Below are 25,392 nucleotides of genomic sequence, written 5' to 3' on the forward strand. Positions count from 1 at the left end.
TCATCTCCCCCAACTCCGTCGCTCCTGATCCGGCCAAGGTTGCAGCGGTGAGAGACTGGCCCCAACCCACAAGTAGTAGGAAGCTGCAACAGTTCCTCGGCTTTGCGAATTTCTACAGGAGGTTCATTAAGGGCTACAGTCAGGTTGTTAGCCCCCTGACAGCCCTGACCTCACCAAAAGTCCCCTTCACGTGGTCGGATCGTTGCGAGGCCGCGTTCAAGGAGTTGAAACGGCGCTTCTCGTCTGCACCCGTTCTGGTGCAGCCCGATCCTAGTCGCCAGTTAGTGGTTGAAGTGGACGCCTCGGACTCAGGGATAGGAGCTGTGCTGTCCCAGAGTGGGAAGACCGATAAGGTCCTTCATCCGTGTGCCTATTTTTCCCGCAGGTTGACCCCGGCTGAACGGAACTATGACGTCGGCAACCGAGAACTCCTTGCGGTGAAAGAGGCTCTTGAAGAGTGGAGACACCTGTTGGAGGGAACGTCCGTGCCATTTACGGTTTTCACTGACCACCGGAACCTGGAATATATCCGGACCGCCAAGCGGCTGAATCCCAGGCAAGCCCGCTGGTCACTGTTCTTCGGCCGTTTTGACTTCCGCATCACCTACCGGCCCGGGACCAAGAACCAGAAATCGGATGCCTTGTCCCGGGTACACGAAGACGAGGTCAAAGCGGAGTTGTCGGATCCACCGGAACCCATCATCCCGGAGTCCACTATCGTGGCCACCCTCACCTGGGACGTAGAGAGAACCGTCCGGGAGGCCCTGGCACGAAGCCCGGACCCCAGGACTGGACCAAAGAACAGACTTTACGTCCCACCAGAGGCAAGGGCTGCAGTCCTGGACTTCTGTCACGGCTCTAAGCTCTCCTGTCATCCAGGGGTGCGAAGAACCGTGGCAGTTGTCCGGCAGCGCTTCTGGTGGGCGTCCCTGGAGGCCGACGTGCGGGACTATATCCAGGCCTGTACCACCTGCGCCAGGGGCAAGGCTGACCATCGCAAGGCTCCGGGACTGCTACAGCCGCTGCCCGTGCCTCATCGCCCCTGGTCCCACATTGGCCTGGATTTTGTCACGGGCCTCCCGCCGTCCCAGGGAAACACCGTGATCCTCACGATAGTGGACCGATTCTCCAAGGCGGCCCACTTCGTGGCCCTCCCGAAGCTCCCAACGGCCCAGGAGACAGCGGACCTCCTGGTCCACCATGTCGTCCGCCTGCATGGGATACCATCAGACATCGTCTCCGATCGCGGTCCCCAGTTCTCCTCGCATGTCTGGAGGAGCTTTTGCCGGGAACTGGGGGCCACGGTCAGTCTCTCGTCCGGGTATCACCCCCAGACCAACGGGCAAGCAGAGCGGGCCAATCAAGAGATGGAGCAAACACTGCGTTGTGTGACAGCCGCGCACCTGGCGGCCTGGAGTACTCATCTGGCCTGGATCGAGTACGCCCACAACAGTCAAGTGTCATCAGCCACCGGCCTCTCCCCCTTTGAGGTGTGTTTGGGGTATCAGCCCCCGTTGTTCCCGGTGGTTGAGGGAGAGGTCGGTGTGCCCTCGGTCCAGGCCCACCTGCGGAAGTGCCGTCGGGTGTGGCGTGCCGCCCGTTCTGCTTTGTTGACGGCCCGGATGAGGGCGAAGACCCATGCAGACCGGCGGCGGACCCCGGCCCCTGCGTATCGCCCCGGGCAGGAAGTGTGGTTGTCCACAAAGGACATCCCGCTACAAGTGGCCTCCCCAAAACTACAGGACAGGTACATAGGACCGTTTAAAATCCTCAAGGTCATCAATCCCGCCGCAGTGAGGCTTCAGCTTCCAGCCTCACTGCGGATCCATCCAGTATTTCATGTGTCGAAGCTCAAGCCCCATCACACCTCGCCCCTCTGTACACCCGGTCCGGCACCACCTCCTGCCCGGATCATCGATGGCGAGCCGGCTTGGACAGTGCGCCGGTTGTTGGACGTCCGACGGATGGGCCAGGGCTTTCAATATCTGGTGGACTGGGAGGGGTATGGTCCCGAAGAACGCTCCTGGGTGAAGAAGAGCTTCATCCTGGACCCGGCCCTCCTGGCCGACTTCTACCGTCGCCACCCGGACAAGCCCGGTCGGGCGCCAGGAGGCGCCCGTTGAGGGGGGGGTCCTGTTGTGTGGGCCGCTGAAGAGGAGGTACTGCTGGCCCACCACCACCAGAGGGAGCCCTGCCTGGAGTGCGGGCTCCAGGCACCAGAGGGCGCCGCCGCCCCACAGGAGCAGCCTTGGTAACAGCTGTCACCCATCACCTGAGACAGCTGACGGCAATCATCAGTGGGGTATATCAGCAGGACGGCATCTCCACCTCATCGCCGAGATATCGTTTCTACCGGAGAGTACCGGGTCCGACACGCGGAGGCAGTGGCCACCTGGGAGTTCGGGACTTGGCGGCTCCAGTATTCCCGGGGTCCTGTGGCGGAGGAAGCCGTGTGGTTCCGGTCTTACCTTGGAGAGGCGTCTCCTATCTTCGAGCCTGCCCACACGACACTTTTGTGAATTGACTGTTGTCCATTTCTGTAATTGGTTGTATTCGTTGTGCACATTCACAACAGTAAAGCGTTGTTATTTTGGCTTACTCCATTGTCCGTTCATTTGCGCCCCCTGTTGTGGGTCCGTGTTCCTACACTTTCCCAACAATGGGACCTGATTATTCAAATCCTTATAAGTAAGAAGAAGAATTTTAAATTCTATTCTAGAGTTAACAGGAAGCCAATGAAGAGAGGCCAATATGGGTGAGATATGCTCTCTCCTTCTAGTCCCCGTTAGTACTCTAGCTGCAGCATTTTGAATTAACTGAAGGCTTTTTAGGGAACTTTTAGGACAACCTGATAATAATGAATTACAATAGTCCAGCCTAGAGGAAATAAATGCATGAATTAGTTTTTCAGCATCACTCTGAGACAAGACCTTTCTAATTTTAGAGATATTGCGTAAATGCAAAAAAGCAGTCCTACATATTTGTTTAATATGCGCTTTGAATGACATATCCTGATCAAAAATGACTCCAAGATTTCTCACAGTATTACTAGAGGTCAGGGTAATGACATCCAGAGTAAGGATCTGATTAGACACCATGTTTCTAAGATTTGTGGGGCCAAGTACAATAACTTCAGTTTTATCTGAGTTTAAAAGCAGGAAATTAGAGGCCATCCATGTCTTTATGTCTGTAAGACAATCCTGCAGTTTAGCTAATTGGTGTGTGTCCTCTGGCTTCATGGATAGATAAAGCTGGGTATCATCTGCGTAACAATGAAAATTTAAACAATACCGTCTAATAATACTGCCTAAGGGAAGCATGTATAAAGTGAATAAAATTGGTCCTAGCACAGAACCTTGTGGAACTCCATAATTAACTTTAGTCTGTGAAGAAGATTCCCCATTTACATGAACAAATTGTAATCTATTAGACAAATATGATTCAAACCACCGCAGCGCAGTGCCTTTAATACCTATGGCATGCTCTAATCTCTGTAATAAAATTTTATGGTCAACAGTATCAAAAGCAGCACTGAGGTCTAACAGAACAAGCACAGAGATGAGTCCACTGTCTGAGGCCATAAGAAGATCATTTGTAACCTTCACTAATGCTGTTTCTGTACTATGATGAATTCTAAAACCTGACTGAAACTCTTCAAATAGACCATTCCTCTGCAGATGATCAGTTAGCTGTTTTACAACTACCCTTTCAAGAATTTTTGAGAGAAAAGGAAGGTTGGAGATTGGCCTATAATTAGCTAAGATAGCTGGGTCAAGTGATGGCTTTTTAAGTAATGGTTTAATTACTGCCACCTTAAAAGCCTGTGGTACATAGCCAACTAACAAAGATAGATTGATCATATTTAAGATCGAAGCATTAAATAATTGTAGGGCTTCCTTGAGCAGCCTGGTAGGAATGGGGTCTAATAAACATGTTGATGGTTTGGATGAAGTAACTAATGAAAATAACTCAGACAGAACAATCGGAGAGAAAGAGTCTAACCAAATACCAGCATCACTGAAAGCAGCCAAAGATAACGATACATCTTTGGGATGGTTATGAGTAATTCTTTCTCTAATAGTTAAGATTTTGTTAGCAAAGAAAGTCATGAAGTCATTACTAGTTAAAGTTAATGGAATACTCAGCTCAATAGAGCTCTGACTCTTTGTCAGCCTGGCTACAGTGCTGAAAAGAAACCTGGGGTTGTTCTTATTTTTTTCAATTAGTGATGAGTAGAAAGATGTCCTAGCTTTACGGAGGGCTTTTTTATAGAGCAACAGACTCTTTTTCCAGGCTAAGTGAAGATCTTCTAAATTAGTGAGACGCCATTTCCTCTCCAACTTACGGGTTATCTGCTTTAAGCTACGAGTTTGTGAGTTATACCACTGAGTCAGGCACTTCTGATTTAAAGCTCTCTTTTTCAGAGGAGCTACAGCATCCAAAGTTGTCTTCAATGAGGATGTAAAACTATTGACGAGATACTCTATCTCACTTACAGAGTTTAGGTAGCTACTCTGCACTGTGTTGTTATATGGCATTAGAGAACATAAAGAAGGAATCATATCCTTAAACCTAGCTACAGCGCTTTCTGAAAGACTTCTAGTGTAATGAAACTTATTCCCCACTGCTGGGTAGTCCATCAGAGTAAATGTAAATGTTATTAAGAAATGATCAGACAGAAGGGAGTTTTCAGGGAATACTGTTAAGTCTTCTATTTCCATACCATAAGTCAGAACAAGATCTAAGATATGATTAAAGTGGTGGGTGGACTCATTTACATTTTGAGCAAAGCCAATAGAGTCTAATAATAGATTAAATGCAGTGTTGAGGCTGTCATTCTCAGCATCTGTGTGGATGTTAAAATCGCCCACTATAATGATCTTATCTGAGCTAAGCACTAAGTCAGACAAAAGGTCTGAAAATTCACAGAGAAACTCACAGTAACGACCAGGTGGACGATAGATAATAACAAATAAAACTGTTTTTTGGGACTTCCAATTTGGATGGACAAGACTAAGAGTCAAGCTTTCAAATGAATTAAAGCTCTGTCTGGGTTTTTGATTAATTAATAAGCTGGAATGGAAGATTGCTGCTAATCCTCCGCCCCGGCCCGTGCTACGAGCATTCTGACAGTTAGTGTGACTCGGGGGTGTTGACTCATTTAAACTAACATATTCATCCTGCTGTAACCAGGTTTCTGTAAGGCAGAATAAATCAATATGTTGATCAATTATTATATCATTTACCAACAGGGACTTAGAAGAGAGAGATCTAATGTTTAATAGACCACATTTAACTGTTTTGGTCTGTGGTGCAGTTGAAGGTGCTATATAATTTTTTCTTTTTGAATTTTTATGCTTAAATAGATTTTTGCTGGTTATTTGTGGTCTGGGAGCAGGCACCGTCTCTACAGGGATGGGGTAATGAGGGGATGGCAGGGGGAGAGAAGCTGCAGAGAGGTGTGTAAGACTACAACTCTGCTTCCTGGTCCCAACCCTGGATAGTCACGGTTTGGAGGATTTAAGAAAATTGGCCAGATTTCTAGAAATGAGAGCTGCTCCATCCAAAGTGGGATGGATGCCGTCTCTCCTAACAAGACCAGGTTTTCCCCAGAAGCTTTGCCAATTATCTATGAAACCCACCTCATTTTTTGGACAGTAATAATCATTAAATCATTTAGTAACCTGGTTGGCTTTCAAAGGCTCTATAAAAATGATTTAATTACTTGTTACAGCATGATGAATTAGGTTTATTGATTTTGTTTTGTTTTTGGGTTTGTGCGTTGTTCACTGCTGTTCGCATGTTTCTGTTTTGAAATTTTAGTTTAGTGATTCATTTATATTTTGTATTTTTTATCATGGGTATATGTATATTTTTATATACATATGTATACATTTTTATTTATTTTTTGGTTAAAGGGGTGAGTGTTTATAAGCTTTTGCTTCTCCCTACACCCTTTTGGGCACATGGGTATGTTGTTAGATTGTTTTCTTTATGGGTTTTCCTTGCTATTTTGAGTCTGTGTGTGCTGAATAAATTCATTCATTCATTCAGTGTATGTTGTATGCTGTGTGGTCCCAAGCTTTTTATTTTTTTGTATAATCGATTGTGAAGTTGCTTGTGGTACCATGTGAGATGACTCCTAAGGAGGAAGAGTGGCACAGCTGCAGCATACAATAAATAATATGACAATACACAAACATTTGATATCTGTGTTTATGACTTGAGGTTTCAGAGCAAAGTGTTGCTACTCCTTTAGCTCCCCCCATTACCATATCATTAGATGCCATTAAATACACAACAATAGGGAACCGAAAACAACCATTAAATGAAGTAAGAGTAAACACTCATGGGAAAAAGAAACCTCACCCTTGTTGTTGCCCTGCTTCACCCCAGGGAGCTTTGGTGACTGCTATGCACTCCGACAGGTTGAGGCTAATCTGCAATGAGTCAGAAATCCCACCACAGTGCTTTGTGCCTGGCAAACTCCGTTTTAAAGAGAATGGCAGGTGTCACTCTGATTAGTTGCTATTACGTTTGGACTACAACACACCAATGCCTAATGAAGCCAACCCCTTCACACCATCGCCCACCTTTGAGCCAGTATTTCCTGCCGATTACACTGCAGTTTGTTCTTGGACATACCCCAAATTAATTTATGTCCACCGTCAAGCTAGGGCCCTTGAGGTGACGTTGAGATATACTGTACATAAGTATTTGAGGGATTACATGTTGTTCTTGTTTTTATTTATGCAATAGGAAAATAGTAGGCATAAGTGACTTGAATCTGACATTTAGCCATTTTCTTGATCTGTGCATATGTGTATGTGTGCGCACGCGCATGTGTGCAAGCGTGAGACAGCTGGGGTCATCTTTTTTCAAAGGCATCTTTGACACACTTGGGCTGAGTGGAAGTGGAACATCAGTCTGGTTGAGAGTGGTGCTTGTGAGTGAATATGAACGAATATGGCTGCTGTATGACACAGGAGGCTGGAATGTGTGATAATATAATGTACATAAAGAAGATTTGTCAGTGCAAACCCCATTCTGTGTCCTGGAAGACAGAAGAGAGTTGCTGTCTGTGTGCAATTTGACTTGTGCTTTTGGCTGTAGAATTGCATACTGTGTGTATAACTTTATTTATTGCGTATCCCTTTGTAAGGTGAAAAAATAATCACATTCTCTATAAAAGGGGACATGAGCAAATAAAAGATTAACTCATCATGCATATTATGCATGCTTGTTTTCACTTTGCACACTGTTGCATACTGTTGAACACATGGAATATTGCTATAAGCTAAAGATTTTTCAAACTCTAGGCAGGTTTCATCTGCCTCCTTTGCAGCATCTTGCCTCTGAGTTTGGCAACCACAGCACTGAACGGTTAAATTTGAACTGATTGTGTATCTGTTGCAGGTTGCTGGTTGGCGCTCCAAGAGCCAAAGCTTGGCTTAATCAGAAATCTCAAGTGACAGGAGGACTCTACAAATGTGACATGAACTCAGACTCTCGTAACTGTGAGAGAATTGAGTTTGACAATGGCGGTGAGGCATCTGCAGATTTCTTATTTTTGCTCCTTTTCTGCTTGAAACATCTTAAATCACATTTCTTTTCTTGGCTTGCACTCTCTGTATTCTTTGCAGAGGATGAAAAGAGGGAAAGCAAAGAAAACCAGTGGATGGGAGTGAGAGTGAGCAGTCAGGGGCCTGGAGGAAAGATTGTGGTAAGACTCCATATTACAAACTTAGCTCTCCAAAGAAGCACCATAATTTTCAATCAAAGTTAAACTCCCTAAATTTCCAAGTTTATCAAACTGCCAGAGGCTTTATGCTGGGTGGTCTTCCTGACACCAACTCCACATTACATGGAGAATGGTCACAGGTGATCTTGAACCAAAACCTTCTGTCTTGGAAACAAGTGCACTGGCCACTTTGCTACCATACTGCCACACTCAATTGCAAAGTATTTTATAACAAAAACATTTTAGAAAGCTTTGACCAGTTAAATATGTGCTTTGCCATAAAGCTGGGAGTCTATGTAACATTAATGTGAGAGAACACATTTGATGGTTATTTATTGGACTCATTCACAGCAAGAAGGTCCAGGGTTCAGACCTAACCTGGGGGGTGTACAGTGAACCGGGGTTGGCAAGACTGTAGTTTTCAGGGATATGAATGTGGCTCTTTTTTAAAAACTGGCTACTAAATCACTATGGTAACTTTATGTTACAAACTTAACCTGGTCCAAAGCACATTATGTTCAGAGTTTTACTATAAATTGCCTGTAAAATGCACGGCGCTTTCAATAAACCCTCCAGATTGTGCAAGGCTCTTTATAGAAGTGGAGAGTGTTTAGAGATCACAGTGATCCTTTTTTATTCCCCGCTGGTCAAAGGACCGAAGGGGGATTATGTCATGTTGATTTCCGTCTGTCTGTCTCTCTGTCTGTCTGACCATCCGCCCGGCCGTCCCAAAAAGGGTATGCACATTCCGAAATCAACTCCTCTCATATTTTTAGGAGGAATTTTGTGAAACTTGGTACAAGCTTGTTATAGTTTGGTAATACACATATTATCACATGGTTTGAGTTGGACCCATTTTACCAGAGTTATGGCCCTTGATGCACAAATCTACACTCTGTCAGTTTCATGAGTGGGTGCCTGCATTCTGAAATCAGCTCTTCTCAGATTTTAGGATGAATTTTGTGAAACTTGGTACAAGTCCTTGTTATAGGTTAGTAATATGCATCATGTTGTTCATGTAGGGCCCATTTTACCAGAGTTGTGGCCCGTGTTTGTTTGTTTTTTAACTGTATTTTTATTGCATTTTCATGACAAAAAGGGGAGAGAGAAGGGGAACAAAAAAAGGAGTAAAGAATGGTTGCTCAGGGCTGTACATCAGTAAATGGTAAATGGACTGCATTTATATAGCGCTTTTCCATCTGCATCAGATGCTCAAAGCGCTTTACAATTATGCCTCACATTCACCCCGATGTCAGAAAATAGAAGTATCTATACAAAAAACAGTTACATCTGGCAAGATATGAATTCCATTTTCCCAGTCTTGTGAGCATTATTCAGTTCTTAATCTCAAGGTGTAAGTTTCAATTTGTGGACGCTGAAAAATTAGACTCCTGTATTGTAGTATTAATACACTTACTGTTTTTTTTTATACCCCATGTTGTTTTGTGTATCAGTTATGTTAGAAGTTCAGTTATGTTTGTTAATGTTTGGGTGTTATAGTAAGTTACGTGCTACCGGAACTACGTAGGCACATTGTGGTTTTTTGGGAAAAAAGAGTGAAGGCAGACTGTTTTGATCGTGCATGTCATGTGTCGCTCGCTGGCTCTGGTGTGGTTCAGGAAGTCATCTGCACCGGAGTTAGAGTGTCCACAGAGCTGTACATCTGCCATTCTTCAGTAAAAGAAGATAAACTTAATTTTTCTCATCACGAGTCATCCTTCTCCTGCCTCTTTGTTGGCTGAAGCTAACAGTGTAATTGATTTTAAGTTTGTTTTTTGTTTTTTTTGGACAACCTCATTAACTCATGGTTTCAGATAACCCGTGGCCCAATTTTGTGGACCCCAATTTGCGCAAGTTAACAAGGTTCACTTTTATTTCATCCACAATTGAAGTCCAGTCATCCTTTGATGGTGAGTTTACCTGCAGTCACCTCCGTGTGATGGCATTCTTGCTTGCAGCCAAGATTATTTTGTAAAGGTATTTGTCTTGAGATTTCAGTCCATCTGGCATTTTGCCCAGGAACATGGTGAGAAAAACAACAACAAACTTCAATACCAAAAATTGTCCTTATTTCTCTGGTCAGCTCTTGCTAATATGAATGAATTAGAGTAAAAAGTAAGTCCCTTCGGCTGCTCCCTTGTTTGCACTTGGGGTCACCACAGCAAATCCAAGGTGGATCTGCATGTTGAATTGGCACAAGTTTTATGCTGGATGCCCTTCCTGACGCAACTCCACATTACATGGAGAAATGTGTCCATTCCAAAAATATATGAAACTCGTGCTGACCTTTAGAGCTCTACATGGGCAGGCACCGGAATACATTAAGGACCTGATCCAGCCTTATGTTTCCAGCAGGAGTTTAAGGTCTTCCAATCAGAACCTGCTGATGGTTCCCCGAACTTGTTTTAAAACTCGAGGGGACAGATCTTTTAAAGCTGTGGCACCTCGCCTCTGGAATGAGCTTCCCTGTTCTCTTTGCTCACTGGATTCTGTGGATGTTTTTAGACAGCAACTAAAGACACATTTTTTTAAACTGCCATTTTAGTGTCAATTTATTTTATTGTTCTATATTTGTATGTGTTGTTTTTATTGTCTATTTATATCGTGTGAAGCACTTTGTGACCTTGGTCTGTGAAAAGTGCTATATAAATAAAGCTTACTTACTTACTTACTTACTTAGTGATTTCTCATTAAAGCCAAAACATTCCAGTGTTTGGCAAAGGAAGCTCCAGCCAACTGAGTCAAATGCCTTCCCTGCATCTAGACTGACCAGCGTTGCACTAATATTTTTTGGGACCAGATAATCAACTACATGGAGCGTATGCCTAATGTCCGGTGCTTGCCTGTTTCGGACAAACCCAGTTTGGTCTAAGTCAGCTAGGTTATGGCTCTTGATTAACAACTCTAGACTCTCTCAGTTTCATGAGTGGGTGCCTGGATTCTGAAATCAACTCCTCTCACATTTTTCTGAGAAATTTCATGAAGCTTGGTTCAAGTCCTTGTTGTCGGTTGGTAATATGTGTATTATCATATCGTTTGAGTTGGGCTCATTTCACCAGAGATATCAGGGCTGTGACAACTCCGCAGATTCCGCGGATTTCATCATGGGGGGGGGTGTTAGTGTTGTACTCTGTAATTGTCATCATCACTGACTTTTTAAAATGCCTGTCGCAAAGCGTTTCTTTTTTTGTGACATCGTGCAAGTTTTACAACCCCTGGCAAAAATTATGGAATCAACGGCCTCGGAGGATGTTCATTCAGTTGTTTAATTTTGTAGAAAAAAAGCAGATCACAGACATGACACAAAACTAAAGTCATTTCAAATGGCAACTTTCTGGCTTTAAGAAACACTATAAGAAATCAGGAAAAAAAAAATTGTGGCAGTCAGTAACGGTTATTTTTTTAGACCAAGCAGAGGGAAAAAAATATGGAATCACTCAATTCTGAGGAAAAAATTATGGAATCATGAAAAACAAAAGAAGGCTCCAACACATCACTAGTATTTTGTTGCACCACCTCTGGCTTTTATAACAGCTTGCAGTCTCTGAGGCATGGACTTAATGAGTGACAAACAGTACTCTTCATCAATCTGGCTCCAACTTTCTCTGATTGCTGTTGCCAGATCAGCTTTGCAGGTTGGAGCCTTGTCATGGACCATTTTCTTCAACTTCCACCAAAGATTTTCAATTGGATTAAGATCCAGACTATTTGCAGGCCATGACATTGACCCTATGTGTCTTTTTGCAAGGAATGTTTTCACAGTTTTTGCTCTATGGCAAGATGCATTATCATCTTGAAAAATGATTTCATCATCCCCAAACATCCTTTCAATTGATGGGATAAGAAAAGTGTCCAAAATATCAACGTAAACTTGTGCATTTATTGATGATGTAATGACAGCCATCTCCCCAGTGCCTTTACCTGACATGCAGCCCCATATCATCAATGACTGTGGAAATTTACATGTTCTCTTCAGGCAGTCATCTTTATAAATCTCATTGGAACGGAAGTTCCAGCATCATCACCTTGCCCAATGCAGATTCGAGATTCATCACTGAATATGACTTTCATCCAGTCATCCACAGTCCACGAATGCTTTTCCTTAGCCCATTGTAACCTTGTTTTTTTCTGTTTAGGTGTTAATGATGGCTTTCATTTAACTTTTCTGTATGTAAATCCCATTTCCTTTAGGCGGTTTCTTACAGTTCGGTCACAGACGTTGGCTCCAGTTTCCTCCCATTCGTTCCTCATTTGTTTTGTTGTGCATTTTCGATTTTTGAGACATACTGCTTTTAGTTTTCTGTCTTGACGCTTTGATGTCTTCCTTGGTCCACCAGTATGTTTGCCTTTAACAACCTTCCCATGTTGTTTGTATTTGGTCCAGAGTTTAGACACAGCTGACTGTGAACAACCAACATCTTTTGCAACATTGCGTGATGATTTACTCTCTTTTAAGAGTTTGATAATCCTCTCCTTTGTTTCAATTGACATCTCTCGTGTTGGAGCCATGATTCATGTCAGTCCACTTGGTGCAACAGCTCTCCAAGGTGTGATCACTCCTTTTTAGATGCAGACTAACGAGCAGATCTGATTTGATGCAGGTGTTAGTTTTGGGGATGAAAATTTACAGGGTGATTCCATAATTTATTCCTCAGAATTGAATGAGTCCATATTTTTCCCTCTGCTTGGTCTAAAAAAGTAACCGTTACTGACTGCCACAATTTTTTTTTCCTGATTTCTTAAAGTGTTTCTTAAAGCCAGAAAGTTGCCATTTGAAATGACTTTAGTTTTGTGTCATGTCTGTGATCTGCTTTTTTTCTACAAAATTAAACAACTGAATGAACATCCTCCGAGGCCAGTGATTCCATAATTATTGCCAGGGGTTGTATAAGTCCGCAGACACTGATCTGTGTGTTACAGATACAAATCTGTGTCCTCGGATCTGCAGAACTTTGCGGAGGAAAAATGCCACTCAGAGCGTAGCTATTATGACAGTTGTTGTAAAGCGGGACTGGTTGGTTGCTGTGGCGACGCTGTGTGGCTCCTGTAAGACGCTTAAGCTAAATGTAGCATGTGGACATCGCAAATTTTTAGAGCTCTCAAGTTTTTAAAAGAAGAATTGTGCAGCCTGTATGTGTCACGGGCCGACGTCGGACAGAGTGAAGATGGCGAGAAAGACGGTTTGAAAGAGTTTGACAAGGATGAGAATCCATGGAATTGTCACTGGCTTCATGAACACACCTGAAAGATAAATGGGAAAAGTGAACTGTGATATCAGGAAACATGGTAAGAATTTTTCTCTCCCTGGAAAATAAACATTGTGCTGTTCAAACTGGATTTTAGACCAGATGATATGACTTTTTTGTATTATTAATCAATACTTCCTTTTATTGGAGAAAAGACTGTGGCTTTGAATGGATTTACATGAATTTACACAAGAATGTAAATTAGTTTTTATTAATGTAGACTTTTTTCATGGGAAAAAAAAGACACTGTGGATTTACAGGAATTTACACAAGAATGTAAATTAGTTTTTATTAATGTAGACTTTTTTCATGGGAAAAAAAGACACTGTGGATTTACAGGAATTTACACAAGAATGTAAATTAGTTTTTATTAATGTAGACTTTTTTCATGGGAAAAAAAGACACTGTGGATTTACAGGAATTTACACAAGAATGTAAATTAGTTTTTATTAATGTAGACTTTTTTCATGGGAAAAAGACACTGGATTTACAGGAATTTACACAAGAATGTAAATTAGTTTTTATTAATGTAGACTTTTTTCATGGGAAAAAAAGACACTGTGGATTTACAGGAATTTACACAAGAATGTAAATTAGTTTTTATTAATGTAGACTTTTTTCATGGGAAAAAAGACACTGTGGATTTACAGGAATTTACACAGGAATGTGTGACTTTATATTATAAGGTGTGTTATTGATATTTTACCCTGATTTTCAAAATATTCTACAAGCTTTAGCTGTGGTTTTTGAAATGCTGTAACAGTCTTTTCAGTCTTCTTGAATTTCATGTAGTTTAATTGTTCTGAGTTAATGTATAATTTGGTTTACAATTAAAAGGAAAATCATTCCAGGTCCAACTTCCATGTCATATTCTGTCATTTCAACATCATCATTGACAGTTTAAATGAAAGATTGAGTCTAGGATCATTTTAATATGCACTTCTTTTGAGATTATTTTTTTCCTCAGGAGATGTTGAAAATGTACCATAGATACAAAATTGATTTGTTTCCTGGGGCCCCGCAGGCCCTAAACCCCAACTTGACCCCCTGCAAATTTTCCTCAGATTTCACAATTTTCATTTCACAGCCCTGAGATATGGACCTTGATTAACAAATCTAGCCTCTGTCAGTCTCATGAGTGGGTGCCTGCATTCTGAAATCAACTCCTTACATTAATGTTATCAAATTGTAGCAAGCACTTGTACGAAAGCAGCATTTGCAGCACTGTTTGTTTTTCTTTTCTGTCGATTTTCTCTATGAGTGATACAGGTTCATTACATTAGATTACATTATATGTATAGTTGAGTGCAAAAGTTTGCATCCCCTGACTTTGAAATGGCAAAAAGAGTAAAACAAAGGCATTTTTATCATCATATTTATTGCCCATTCAACTTGTACAAATGCTCCTTTGTCCTCACAAATAGCAAAAATGAGCAGAGAGTATATAAAAAAGAGGGTTATAGTGATACCATGAAAATTGTATCAGTTCAAAAGTTTACATCCCCTTTTGGGATCCTCTGAGCAGTTTTTGATTATTTCAGTCCAAAAACATGCAGATTTGATGTTGATTTGAAATTCACTGCAAATTTGAGTCAGGTGGTTGTCAGTCTCTACGTGGTAATGCTGTCACCTGGAGACATGTGTGAGGTTTTGGACATGTTGTTGAGATGATAGATGGATGGTTAAATATAAAACAAACAAAAAAGTTTTGACCAATCAGTTATGTTGCTCTATCTCTGGTAGACCTGTGCCCATCGATACCAGCGCCGGGCTAATGTTAACACAGACCTGGAATCCCGTGACATTCATGGCCGCTGCTATGTGATGAGTCAGGATTTGACAATCAACCCCAGGCCAGTAAGTGAAGATGGTGGCGACTGGATTTTCTGTGAAAACCGGGCTCGGGGCCATGAGATGTTTGGCTCCTGCCAGCAAGGCCTCTCGGCCACATTTACCAAGGACTACCACTACCTCATATTTGGGGCACCTGGAGCATACAACTGGAAAGGTATGTCTTGTGTCTTGAGGCAACCTTGTGATTTGGCGCTGTATAAATAAATGAAAATGAAATGAAATGATTGTTTGTGTGCATGGATGTGACACATAGATGTGGTTAAATTTGCATGTCTTTGAAATTACTTTGGCAACTTATGCTAGCAACCTCCTGGAGTCACATTACTCACTGCAATAACTGACCTGTCACTATCAGAATACAAAGCATAACCTCAAATTTGTCCTTTTGAAATACATTGACAACTTAGAAGGGACAGTAAACACTCAAGCTCTGGTTGTCAAACTGGGCTCTGAGACCACCCTAGAAGCACCACAGATCACAAGGAGTTATGAGGTTTTGTCTGCTTTTGGTTGTCAAAGCTAGAAGTACATGTGCTATGTGAAGTCATAATAACTCATTTACTGAATAATCAATAGTAATTAAAAGATCATTGTTGTTCTTTGGTTGAATGAAAGAGAAAAGGGGGAAAAGTATAATTAAAGTAAATTTTTGCCAAAAACAAAATTCAAATACAAATTGAAATGAATCACATTGTTGTTTTGCAGTGTGTGTGTATGTTTTGTGTGTGTGTGTTTGTGTGTGTGTGTGTGTGTGTGTGTGTGTGTGTGTATGTGTGTCCACATGTGCATGCATTTGAGCATTTGCATGGGCTTGGGTGGGGGGTGGGTGGGGTGTGTGTGACTCAGCCATTCTTTGATACAAATATTGGGGTTTCCATGGGAAAAAGTTTGAAATAACTCAAATTGGAACCCAACCAAAAATAACTTAGGGTTAGTGAAATGTGGCCTGAAATAGTCTGAGCATAAATGCACCTGTTTCCAAAATGTAGTGGCCCAGAACAGAAGAACCAGATGTAGATCTGTGTGGTTATGTATGCCTCATTAAGAAGTAACTGTTGTGGTTCATGTCCTTGCTGTCTGACCCTGGTTTGTTTTGGTAACTAATGGTGCATTTTCAGTTCTGTATTTATCCTACAGTAATTCCAGTTTTGGTTCTAGAAACTGTTTCTGGATCTGTCTGTGTAACTCTTTAGTAGTAGTTTTAGTTCTGATTCATTTTTAAGTGTATATGTGGGTTCTGTCTTTTTTCTAAGTGTTACAGACGTTTAGGTTTATTTCCAAATGTCCTACTTTGGTTTTATTGTAATGGTTTGTCAGTTTCATCCTACTTCCTGTTTTATTTTGACACAGTCTGTTCTTATTTGGTTTGCTTTCTTCCTGTTTGTGCTCACACCTGAACTCATTTAGCCATCAGTGCACCTGCAGCCAATTGTAATCACCTTCCAGTCTATTTAAACTCTGCTTTTCAGGTTCCTGGTTGCTGCTATATATTAGCTGTTTTTTTGTTTGTTTTTTTGCGCGCGCTCTAGTGTTTCTGTGCATTTTGTGACCTTGCTTTGACCCTGCTGTTTGATTTTTTTTTTTACAACATTAAAGCACAATTTGCAGTGAGGACCACTTTCTTTAATGTAATCAGAGCTATTGACTGAAAACATATTGCTATAAAGGCGCCATCACATGATGAGTGGCGCCGTTTCTCGCTTTATTTTCATGCTCCCATCATGAAATGAGTGACATTTCCGTGATGTTTTTTTATTTTACTATTTCTAACACTAACCCCTTCTCCTAACCATGACCATAACGCAACTGTCTCCTTTTCCCTGACCATAAACCCTCCAGACCCCCCCCACCCCATGTCACCCTGCATTTCCTGCCCCTGTCTGGCATGTGTGCCATGAATAAATAGCTTGTTTGCGTAATTGTTAGAAATGAAACCAGCACAGGCACATTTGGGCATGTACGCATTCAAATATGTTTTATCATTGTTTCATTATTCTTTTTCTTCTTATTTGTTTCTTGATGGTGAAACTAGAGCTTCTTAACAAGCCCCTGATTGTCTCCCTGTGTGCAGTATTTTTTCAGTAAATACGTGTGTGTCGTTGTGATGTCACACACTGTCAGCTACGGCACATTCTCTCTCTGTGTGTGTGTGTGTGTGTGTGTGTGGTGTGTGCGCTGCTTCTGCTTCATGTTTATTCCGGTTTACAGGGTACCAAATAAAATATCCCTATGTGTCTCCACTTCATTTACTCCACTTCATCTGGAGCTCACACGCAGTTAAATTCCTTTTCTTACCGTGATTATTCCAGACAGGGAGCGTAATCCCCAGGTCCCAGGGCCTATTTAAATACATATGCATGTTTAAATAGGGGGATGGCTTTCTTCCGGTCAGACCATCGCCGTGAATGGCTGTGCTGTGACACGGCTCCCGACGGGAGCTGAGCAGTTAGTGTTTTAACCCCGTTTAAATGATGCAAATAATTAAATAACTGCGAAACAAGAAATGGGGGAGAGAAGTAAACTACAACCTGCACCGGAAATTGAGCGGAGTGAGTGAACCAAGAGGCTTGAGCCACTAGGTTAGCGGCTTAAGCTAATAAGCAAAGCTAAGTAAGTCAACAGTAATAGTCAAGTGAATTGCGAGTCATGGCCAACAGCAAAGTTATCCTACAAGAACTGAAGGACTTTCAACGAGAAAATGAACAGCAACTAGAAAGCCTCAGTGAAGAGCTGACCAAAGTGAACAGTAGACTGGAAGAAGCCGAGGAGAGGATTGAAAAGACGGCGCAGAAAGTTCAAAATATAGAGGAAGCGATGACCAAACTGGTACAGCTACACATACAGCTGGAGGAGAAGATGATGGATATAGAGAGCCATAGCAGGAGAGAGAATATCAGAATTTACGTCGTTCCAGAATCACTCAAACAAGACTCTCTGTTGAAACACTACTGTGCAAGGGCTTAGAACTGGACAGCATAGACATTAACATCGAACGAGCCCATCGCTCTCTGGGTCCCTCACATCCAGCATGCTCTGTCGTGTTCAGGATTTTGAGCTTCAAAAACAAAGAGCAGATATTCCGCAAAGGATGACAAAAAAGAGGATTTACTTGGAAGGGTAAACACATAACCCTGGACAATGATTATCCTCCTTCATTCTTAAGAAATGAAGAGAATACATGGAAGTGTGCAAGATTTTGAAAGAAAACCAAATACTGTTTCAAACCCTCTACCCAGCTAAACTGAAACTGAAATTCACAGACGGGAGTAAAACCTACACCAACGCGGTGGAGGTGAGTGTGGGCATGTTCAGAAGAGGATACGGTGTCAGGATCATCAAAGCACCCAAAACAATCTGGGAGCAACTTCAGCAACTAACCTGGACCAGAGTGACCAGAGGAGGAGGAGGAGGCAGCAACGCAGTGAACCCGAGACAACATCCAGACTACAAGTAAAAGTTCCGTGCTTTCAGGACAACCGCAGCCACTCCCTCGGAATATTAAGGTCTCACGCCACTTTGACAGAGTTAAGAATCTTATTTTGTCTTATTTTATTTGTGACATAATATTCTGAATACTTCCTTGGGTGCAAACATTTAAGAAAATTATGGTCCTGGGGGATTACTTTCTACAGCAGAGCCCCAGCCAATAAGGGCCCCCTTCATTGATCTGAGGTGGAAGTTGCCTTTAGAGGCTCAGCAGGGTCTGTTTAAAAGACCCCAAACTTGGGAGCTCACATTGTTAAAGTTTCCTTGTTGTTGTTGTTTTTACTGTTATAGATACTTTTGTTTTCTGTTCAGTGTTTATAATGGGGAGTGAGGCACCAAACCACATATGCAAAACAGCTATATGCTAGGTATAATATAAATGTACAGCAAACAAATAAAATTGGTAACAGTTAATATCAGTGGCTTGCATAATCCAGTCAAAAGATGGAAAGCCCTTTCTAAACTCAAAAGAGATGAAGCACAAATTGTTATGATGCAGGAAGCACATCTTTCAGATGAAGAACACTCAAAATTGAACAAAATGGGCTTTAAACATACATTTCACTCTTCCCACAGTTCAGGAAGGCGTAGAGGAGTGGCAATCCTGATAACCAGGGCACTAAACTACGAACATCAATGTGAATATAGAGACAAGGAAGGCAGATATATAATGATATCATGCATCCCAGAATACTTTGGGATGCATTTAAGGCAGTAATTAGGGGGGAAATAATAAGTGTCTCTAGAAAATAATAAGTATCTTTAGAAAAGAAATTATTGAAACTTCAACAGGAACATTCTAAAAATATGAAAGATGTGTTATGTTTCGGACGCGGTCGGAGCACCGACCCAGCGTTTGAAAGGACCCAGCATAAAATAAGCAGAGCACGGTTCAAAAGGTAACAGAATTTAATAAACATAACAGTGGGTGAAGTGCTAAACAACTAAAAAGTCTGCGGTCTGGTGAGGTGGAAACACGGCGCGCTCTCAACAGCGCAAACGGTCCAGGGCCACAACAGTTCGGACCCAGGGACCCCGCCGACACCCCCCAGGTGGCCGCGACAAACCGAGTCTGTGAAGAAAGAAAACATGGAGGTGAGTCCAACTCCACACAGAGAGACACAACTCAAAGGTGCACGCAATCAGCAAACACTTCCTGGCTTAAAGCTATACATCAGCTTCTCACCCTGCAGGCACGGAACAACTCAGTTCAAATCTCCACTGCAGCAGAAGCTGATTAGACAATTAGCATAACGTGACAGCTCACCAACACAAGGTGTGAGGGACACCAAATCCACTGTCATTACTTCATAAAAGTCACCAAAATCAAATTACCTCAGGAAATGTGCTGAAGAGCGTGAGACCTCACCCAATCCTCCTTCACAGACTGTGGCGTCAAACCTGGAGCGGTCTCTGCGTCCGTGATGGTGAGATTGTTCTCCTGACGTCGATCTCACACAAATGCCTTTGTTGCCTTTGATGGCTGCACGAAATTAAAAGTGAAGCGCGGGGTGGGGGGGGTGGTGGTGGTTATGGTTAGGCTTGGGGGTAGGAGTAGGGTTAGTAATAGTGAGTTAAAAAAAAACCCTGTCACAAAAATTTTACTCATTTCGTGACAGGAGCATGAAAAAAAAAAAAAAAAACGTAAGACTGGGCTGTGTATATCGAACCACTTGGTCAATAGATCAGGCAGAGACCAGATATTTTAGGAGTAACCCTGGCAGGAAAAGAACAGAAACTGGCCTTATTTGCTGATGATTTATTACTAACTATATCTAATCCTACCCAGGCTTTACTAAAAATTATGCAGTTGTTTGAAGATTTTGGCACTTTTTCAGGTTACAAAATCAATGTAAACAAAACTCAAGTCCTAACTTTAAATTACGATCCTCCCCAAATCATTAGAGACCACTTCAAATGGAAATGGGAAGCAGAATCCATCAAATACCTAGGTATTTTGTTACATAGAGACTTCACAAAGATGTTTAATGTTAATTATGGACCTCTGAATACAAAAATAAAATCTGACTTGGAGAGGTGGAAAAACATAGCCGTTTTGAATCTGTACTCTCGGATTGATTCTGTCAGAATGAACGTCCTTCCTTGAATGTTATATTTATTCTAATGTTTGCTATTCCGTATCCCCCAAAAACAGTTTGTAGAATGGGACAAAACTCTATCAAGGTTTCTATGGAAGGGTAAAAACCCAGAGTTAAGTTTAAAACTTTAAAAATAAAGAAGGAAAGGGGTGGTGTGAGCCTCCCACGCCTATGGGAATACTATTATTCTGCCTCGTTGAGACCTCTGGTGTGTATGTGCTCTCTGGTTGACACAGTAGGGTGGAAAGACCTAGAAGAGACAACAGTTAAAGGGATGCCGCTCAAAGCCTTTATAGCAGACACAAAATTGCAATCTAAACTCAGCCTCTCAACAATATACGAGGTCTGTGATAAAACTAACGTACCTTTTTATTTTTTTCAAAAAGTATATGGATTTGAATCACGTGCGATTACATCAGACAACCTTGAACCCTCGTGCGCATGCGTGAGTTTTTTCACGCCTGTCGGTTACGTCATTCGCCTGTGGGCTGGCTTTGAATGAGGAGTGGTCTACCCCTCCCGTCGGAATCTCTTTGTCTGACAACTTCCCGAGAGACTGGCGCTTTGCTTGATCAAAATTTTTTCAAAAACTGTGAGGCACATCAAAGTGGACACCATTCAAGAAATTCAGCTGGTTTTCTGTGAAGATTTTAACGGCTGATGAGAGATTATGGACTGTTGCTGTCGCTTTAAGGACTGCCCACGAAGCGGGACGTCGCGACGCGCCCTGAGCCGCCGCTGTCTGCCTGTTTCGAGCTAAAAACTTCCAAATTTAAGCCTCTGTTGACCCAGGACGTCGTGAGAGAACAGAGAACTTTCAGAAGAGGTCGGGATCAGCAGTTTATCCGGACATTCCACTGTTAAAGGAGATTTTATTAATGAAAGACGTGCAGACGGGTCCGCACGTCGGGACAGGCACAGGAAAAACACCTCCGTGTTGATAACCATTTGTAAAAACCAGGCGGCTTTTGATGGCTTTCAGTTGAGTGAGTATCTGAGAAATTGTTTAACAGCTGGACATGTTCCAGCTTGTCCTTAAGGCTTCCAACAGAGGTGTTTTTCCTGTGGCGGCGCGCTGCGCCGGCTGCGTCTCAACGCGCGGACCCGGCGTGAAAAAACTCTCGCATGCCCACAAGGGTTCAAGCTTGTCTGATGTAATTGCACGTGATTCAAATCCATATAGTTTTTGAAAAAAATAAAAAGGTCCGATACTTTTTTCACAGACCTCGTATATACAACAATAACAACCTGGAACAAAATAATTAAACTAAGTGGCTTGGAGAAGGAATCTAAAATTCTACGATGGTGTACATATAACTCAGATTTCACTCCCAACAAATTTGAGTATCGATTCAAAACATGGATTTCTAAAGGATTAACTTACTACAATTCATTTGTCCACAAGGGGGCCTTCTAAACTCTTGACAGTCTGAAGCAAAAACATGGGTTGGGCTCTGAAGATTTTTTCAGATACCTACAGGTCAGGCACTATTTCATCCAGAAGATAATAATACCTTCATCTGATCAAGGGCTTATTCAAACATTTATGTCACTAACAAAATCTGCATTTCCCTCCAAAAGTATTTCCAAATTATACAACAGCATGCTGTGGGGAAGAGGGGAGAGCACATATTATGCGAAAGAAAAATGGGAAAGAGAACGGGTTTTACTATAACTGAGGAGAACTGGGAGCACATTTGTAAAATCCAGTGGGTCTCAACTGGTTTGAATATCTGGTGTGAATTCTGTTATATAAAATATTATGCATTATTTTATTACACATGCCCAGAAAAGATACCAGGGAACTGGACATGCCTGTCGGAGGTGTGGCATTGAAGGAGCTAACCACTTAAATGTTTTTTGGAACTGTCAACTTCTTCACGATTATTGGTTTGAGATCCATCAGCACATACAAAGGTGTTCTCCATTGTTTTCCCCTTTTCATTTGAAACTGTGTATCTTGGTAACATAGTAACATAACTGAACAGTAGAGACAAGAAACTGCTTTATATCCTTCTAGCAACAAGTAAGAAGGCCATTACCAGAAGATGGCTCAAATCTGAACCACCAAGAAATAAGGACTGGATTGACATTACAGAAGAAATTTACAAAATGGAAAAAGTGTTTCTTCAACTAAAATTGCAAACTGCATTTTATAGAACCTGGTCTAAATGAACAGAATATGTCAGGCCTATAAGATCTGACTTTATGTAATGCTGCTGTTTAAATATTGATGACAGCTGTTTTTGATTATGATGCTATGCTAAATTTTTTTTTTTCAATTCAATTTTTTTTTTATATAGCGCCAAATCACAACAAACAGTTGCCCCAAGGCGCCTTATATTGTAAGGCAAGGCCATACAATAATTATGTAAAACCCCAACGGTCAAAACGACCCCCTGTGAGCAAGCACTTGGCTAAACAAGATGATATGATAAAAGGTGCCTCCACTCCCATTGTTCATGTTCCTATTTTTTGTTTTTGTAAAAATGTTAAAACTCTTCAATAAAAAGTAAATAAAAAAATAGGGGTATGGACAGAGAGGAGTTTGGTACTTCTGCAGGTGCTCTCAATTCCACATTAAGTGGGATGTACAACAGGAATATGCTAGGATCCATGCATATGCACACTGTGATACATCTGATTTTTTTCTTTTTTTTTTGTGCTTACACCAGTTGCTACATTTTGGCACCCGCCATGTTTCAGTCAGAAATCCATGCAAGTCTATGTACATGAGGCCCCTGGTCTTTACAATGGTGATCAACTGTAAACTTCAGTCTTGCTTTTTATGTTGGTGTTTAAGTTTGACAGCCTCTCCAGACATGGTGATGGAGTGATTACAACTCAGTTTGATCCCATTTTCCTTATCTCCTCTCATCTAGGTGAGGTTCGCTTGGAACAAAAAAACGACACCCTCTTTGATTTGGGCATCTTCGTCGATGGCCCTTATGAGACAGGAGATGAGAATGAAAAAAACCCCATGCTGGTCCCTGTCCCTGCCAGCAGCTACTTGGGTAAAACAGAACTCGCTTTCCCTCTTGCCATTACTTACAGTAATTTGCACCAAGGTGACTATGGTTTGAAAATGGAAGAACCCATTCCTTTGTCTACCTCTCCAAGGTTTCTCTCTGGACTCAGGGAAGCGTCTAACCAAAAAGAACCAGCTGACAGTGGTGGCGGGAGCTCCCAGGGCAGGCCACAGTGGTGCAGTGCTGCTGCTGAAGAAAGACGGGGACACAAGTAAAAGTTTGTCAAAAGAGTACATGTTAGAGGGAGAGGGGCTGGCATCTTCCTTTGGCTATGATCTGGCTGTGCTTGACTTCAATGGGGACAGGTAATAAAACTGAGACATGTTTGATTGTGAACACTAAATTTCCTGCACAGATGTTTGACTTGAGAAGTGTTGTTACATCCCCTGCTGTTAGATTGGCCTCCATTTGGGGAATTACAGTCCTTACCTGTAGAATTTTTTGTAATGCTGCATTCACAACTGTCACCCCAGCCGTTACAGCAGATCGCTGTCGTCTGGAGTGGCAGATGGTAGCCGAGGTTGTCATTTTGCATTGTTAATTAGTTGGGCAATCACTGACTACATTGAAAGCTACAACAATATTTTAATGTTTTTGCACAATGTTACATTAAATCAAGCAGTGCTGGCTCTGATTTTTGCTTAAAATGTCAACTTTTTGTGACTTCATAGCTTAATGTCCCTTAAAAATAAATTACGATTTGGTTTGTCCTTAAACTTTTGAATATTCCGCTGTGTGTCTGTCATTCTCACACACAGCAGTAGCAGATTTTTCCATCGTTCTCTAGGAAACAATGGAATATCCAGTTTACTGTCTGACTAACATCAGCAACATGAATGGAGCATTATAGGTGCTACGGGTTGACAAGCAAGATGGAAAATGGCATGGGCCAAGCAGAATAAATGTCCCAAAAAAGAAGGTGGTTATCATACTGTTTTAGATTCGTTTAGAGTAGTTTAGATCTGTTGTAATGAATCATAAACAGTTCTAGAAACAGTGACATAATGGTCACAATGGTAAGATGGCTTATAGAGTATAAATAGAGTATGTATTTATTAATTTATTAGTGGCTCGTGGCAGGGCTTCTTAGCTAGCTATCATGGCTGTAATAGATCACATGATTTTTGTATTTGCATTAATCAATTAACTGTTCTCAAAATAGACCAAAAGGATTTTCATTCAATTGTCTGAATAATCAATAGTAATTGAAAAATCATTATTGTTCTGTGGATGAATGAAAATGCAACTGTGCAAATAGTTGTTCAAAATAATAGCAGTGTGTTTAAAAAAAGTGAGTAAAACTCAAAATCCTTATAACAGCTTTTATTTCTATACACGCAAATGCATTGGGAACACTGGACATTCTATTCCAAATCAAAACATGAAGAAAAATGTGTCAAATTTGTTATTTCTTCATAGAAAGTGAATAAAAAGTAATATTAGGCTGTTAAAAAAATATCAGTGTCTGCATTTTTGTTTCTATGACCCTTATTACACCCTTACGAGTGGCCCTTATTTAAGTACCAAGGCAGCAAGTGTTGTACATGCTACTTGTCATGCTTTTTTCTCTGAAAATCTGAGTAAAATAGGTTGTTTCAGACATTGTTCTGAAGAACAGTGTACTTTGATTAACAAGTGGATTGAGGAGGGGAAAACATATAAAAACATATAAATGATAGACTGCTCAGCTACAATGATCTCAAATGCTTTTAAAATAGCAACCAAAACCAGAAAGACTCAGCCAAGGATCAGCTCCAGGGTGATCATAGAAGGTCTAAAGTTACCTGTGAGTACTGTAACAATTAGTAGGCACCTATGTGAAGCCAAGCTATGGGCTAAAGGCCCCAAAAAGTCCCGTTGTTGAAAAAACAGCATGTGCTGGAGACGCTACAATTTCACAGAACAGGGGCACGATAAGAGAAAGCTCTGTGACCCGC

The 25,392-nt window shown here is 41.7% G+C and overlaps 1 protein-coding gene across 1 annotated transcript in view; it reads left to right on the forward strand.

Moving 5' to 3' along the window:
• Positions 1-25,392, forward strand: part of LOC117521592 (integrin alpha-6-like) — a 120,617-nt gene that overhangs the window by 55,589 nt on the left and 39,636 nt on the right. The window contains exons 2-6 of the mRNA XM_034182921.1: positions 7,417-7,544; positions 7,644-7,723; positions 14,731-14,995; positions 23,309-23,440; positions 23,547-23,760. Coding sequence (XP_034038812.1) covers positions 7,417-7,544; positions 7,644-7,723; positions 14,731-14,995; positions 23,309-23,440; positions 23,547-23,760 — 819 coding nt within the window. The remainder of the gene's footprint in view (positions 1-7,416; positions 7,545-7,643; positions 7,724-14,730; positions 14,996-23,308; positions 23,441-23,546; positions 23,761-25,392) is intronic.

This window comes from Thalassophryne amazonica, chromosome 12 (assembly GCF_902500255.1).
Source record: "Thalassophryne amazonica chromosome 12, fThaAma1.1, whole genome shotgun sequence".
Taxonomy (NCBI): Eukaryota; Metazoa; Chordata; class Actinopteri; order Batrachoidiformes; family Batrachoididae; genus Thalassophryne; species Thalassophryne amazonica.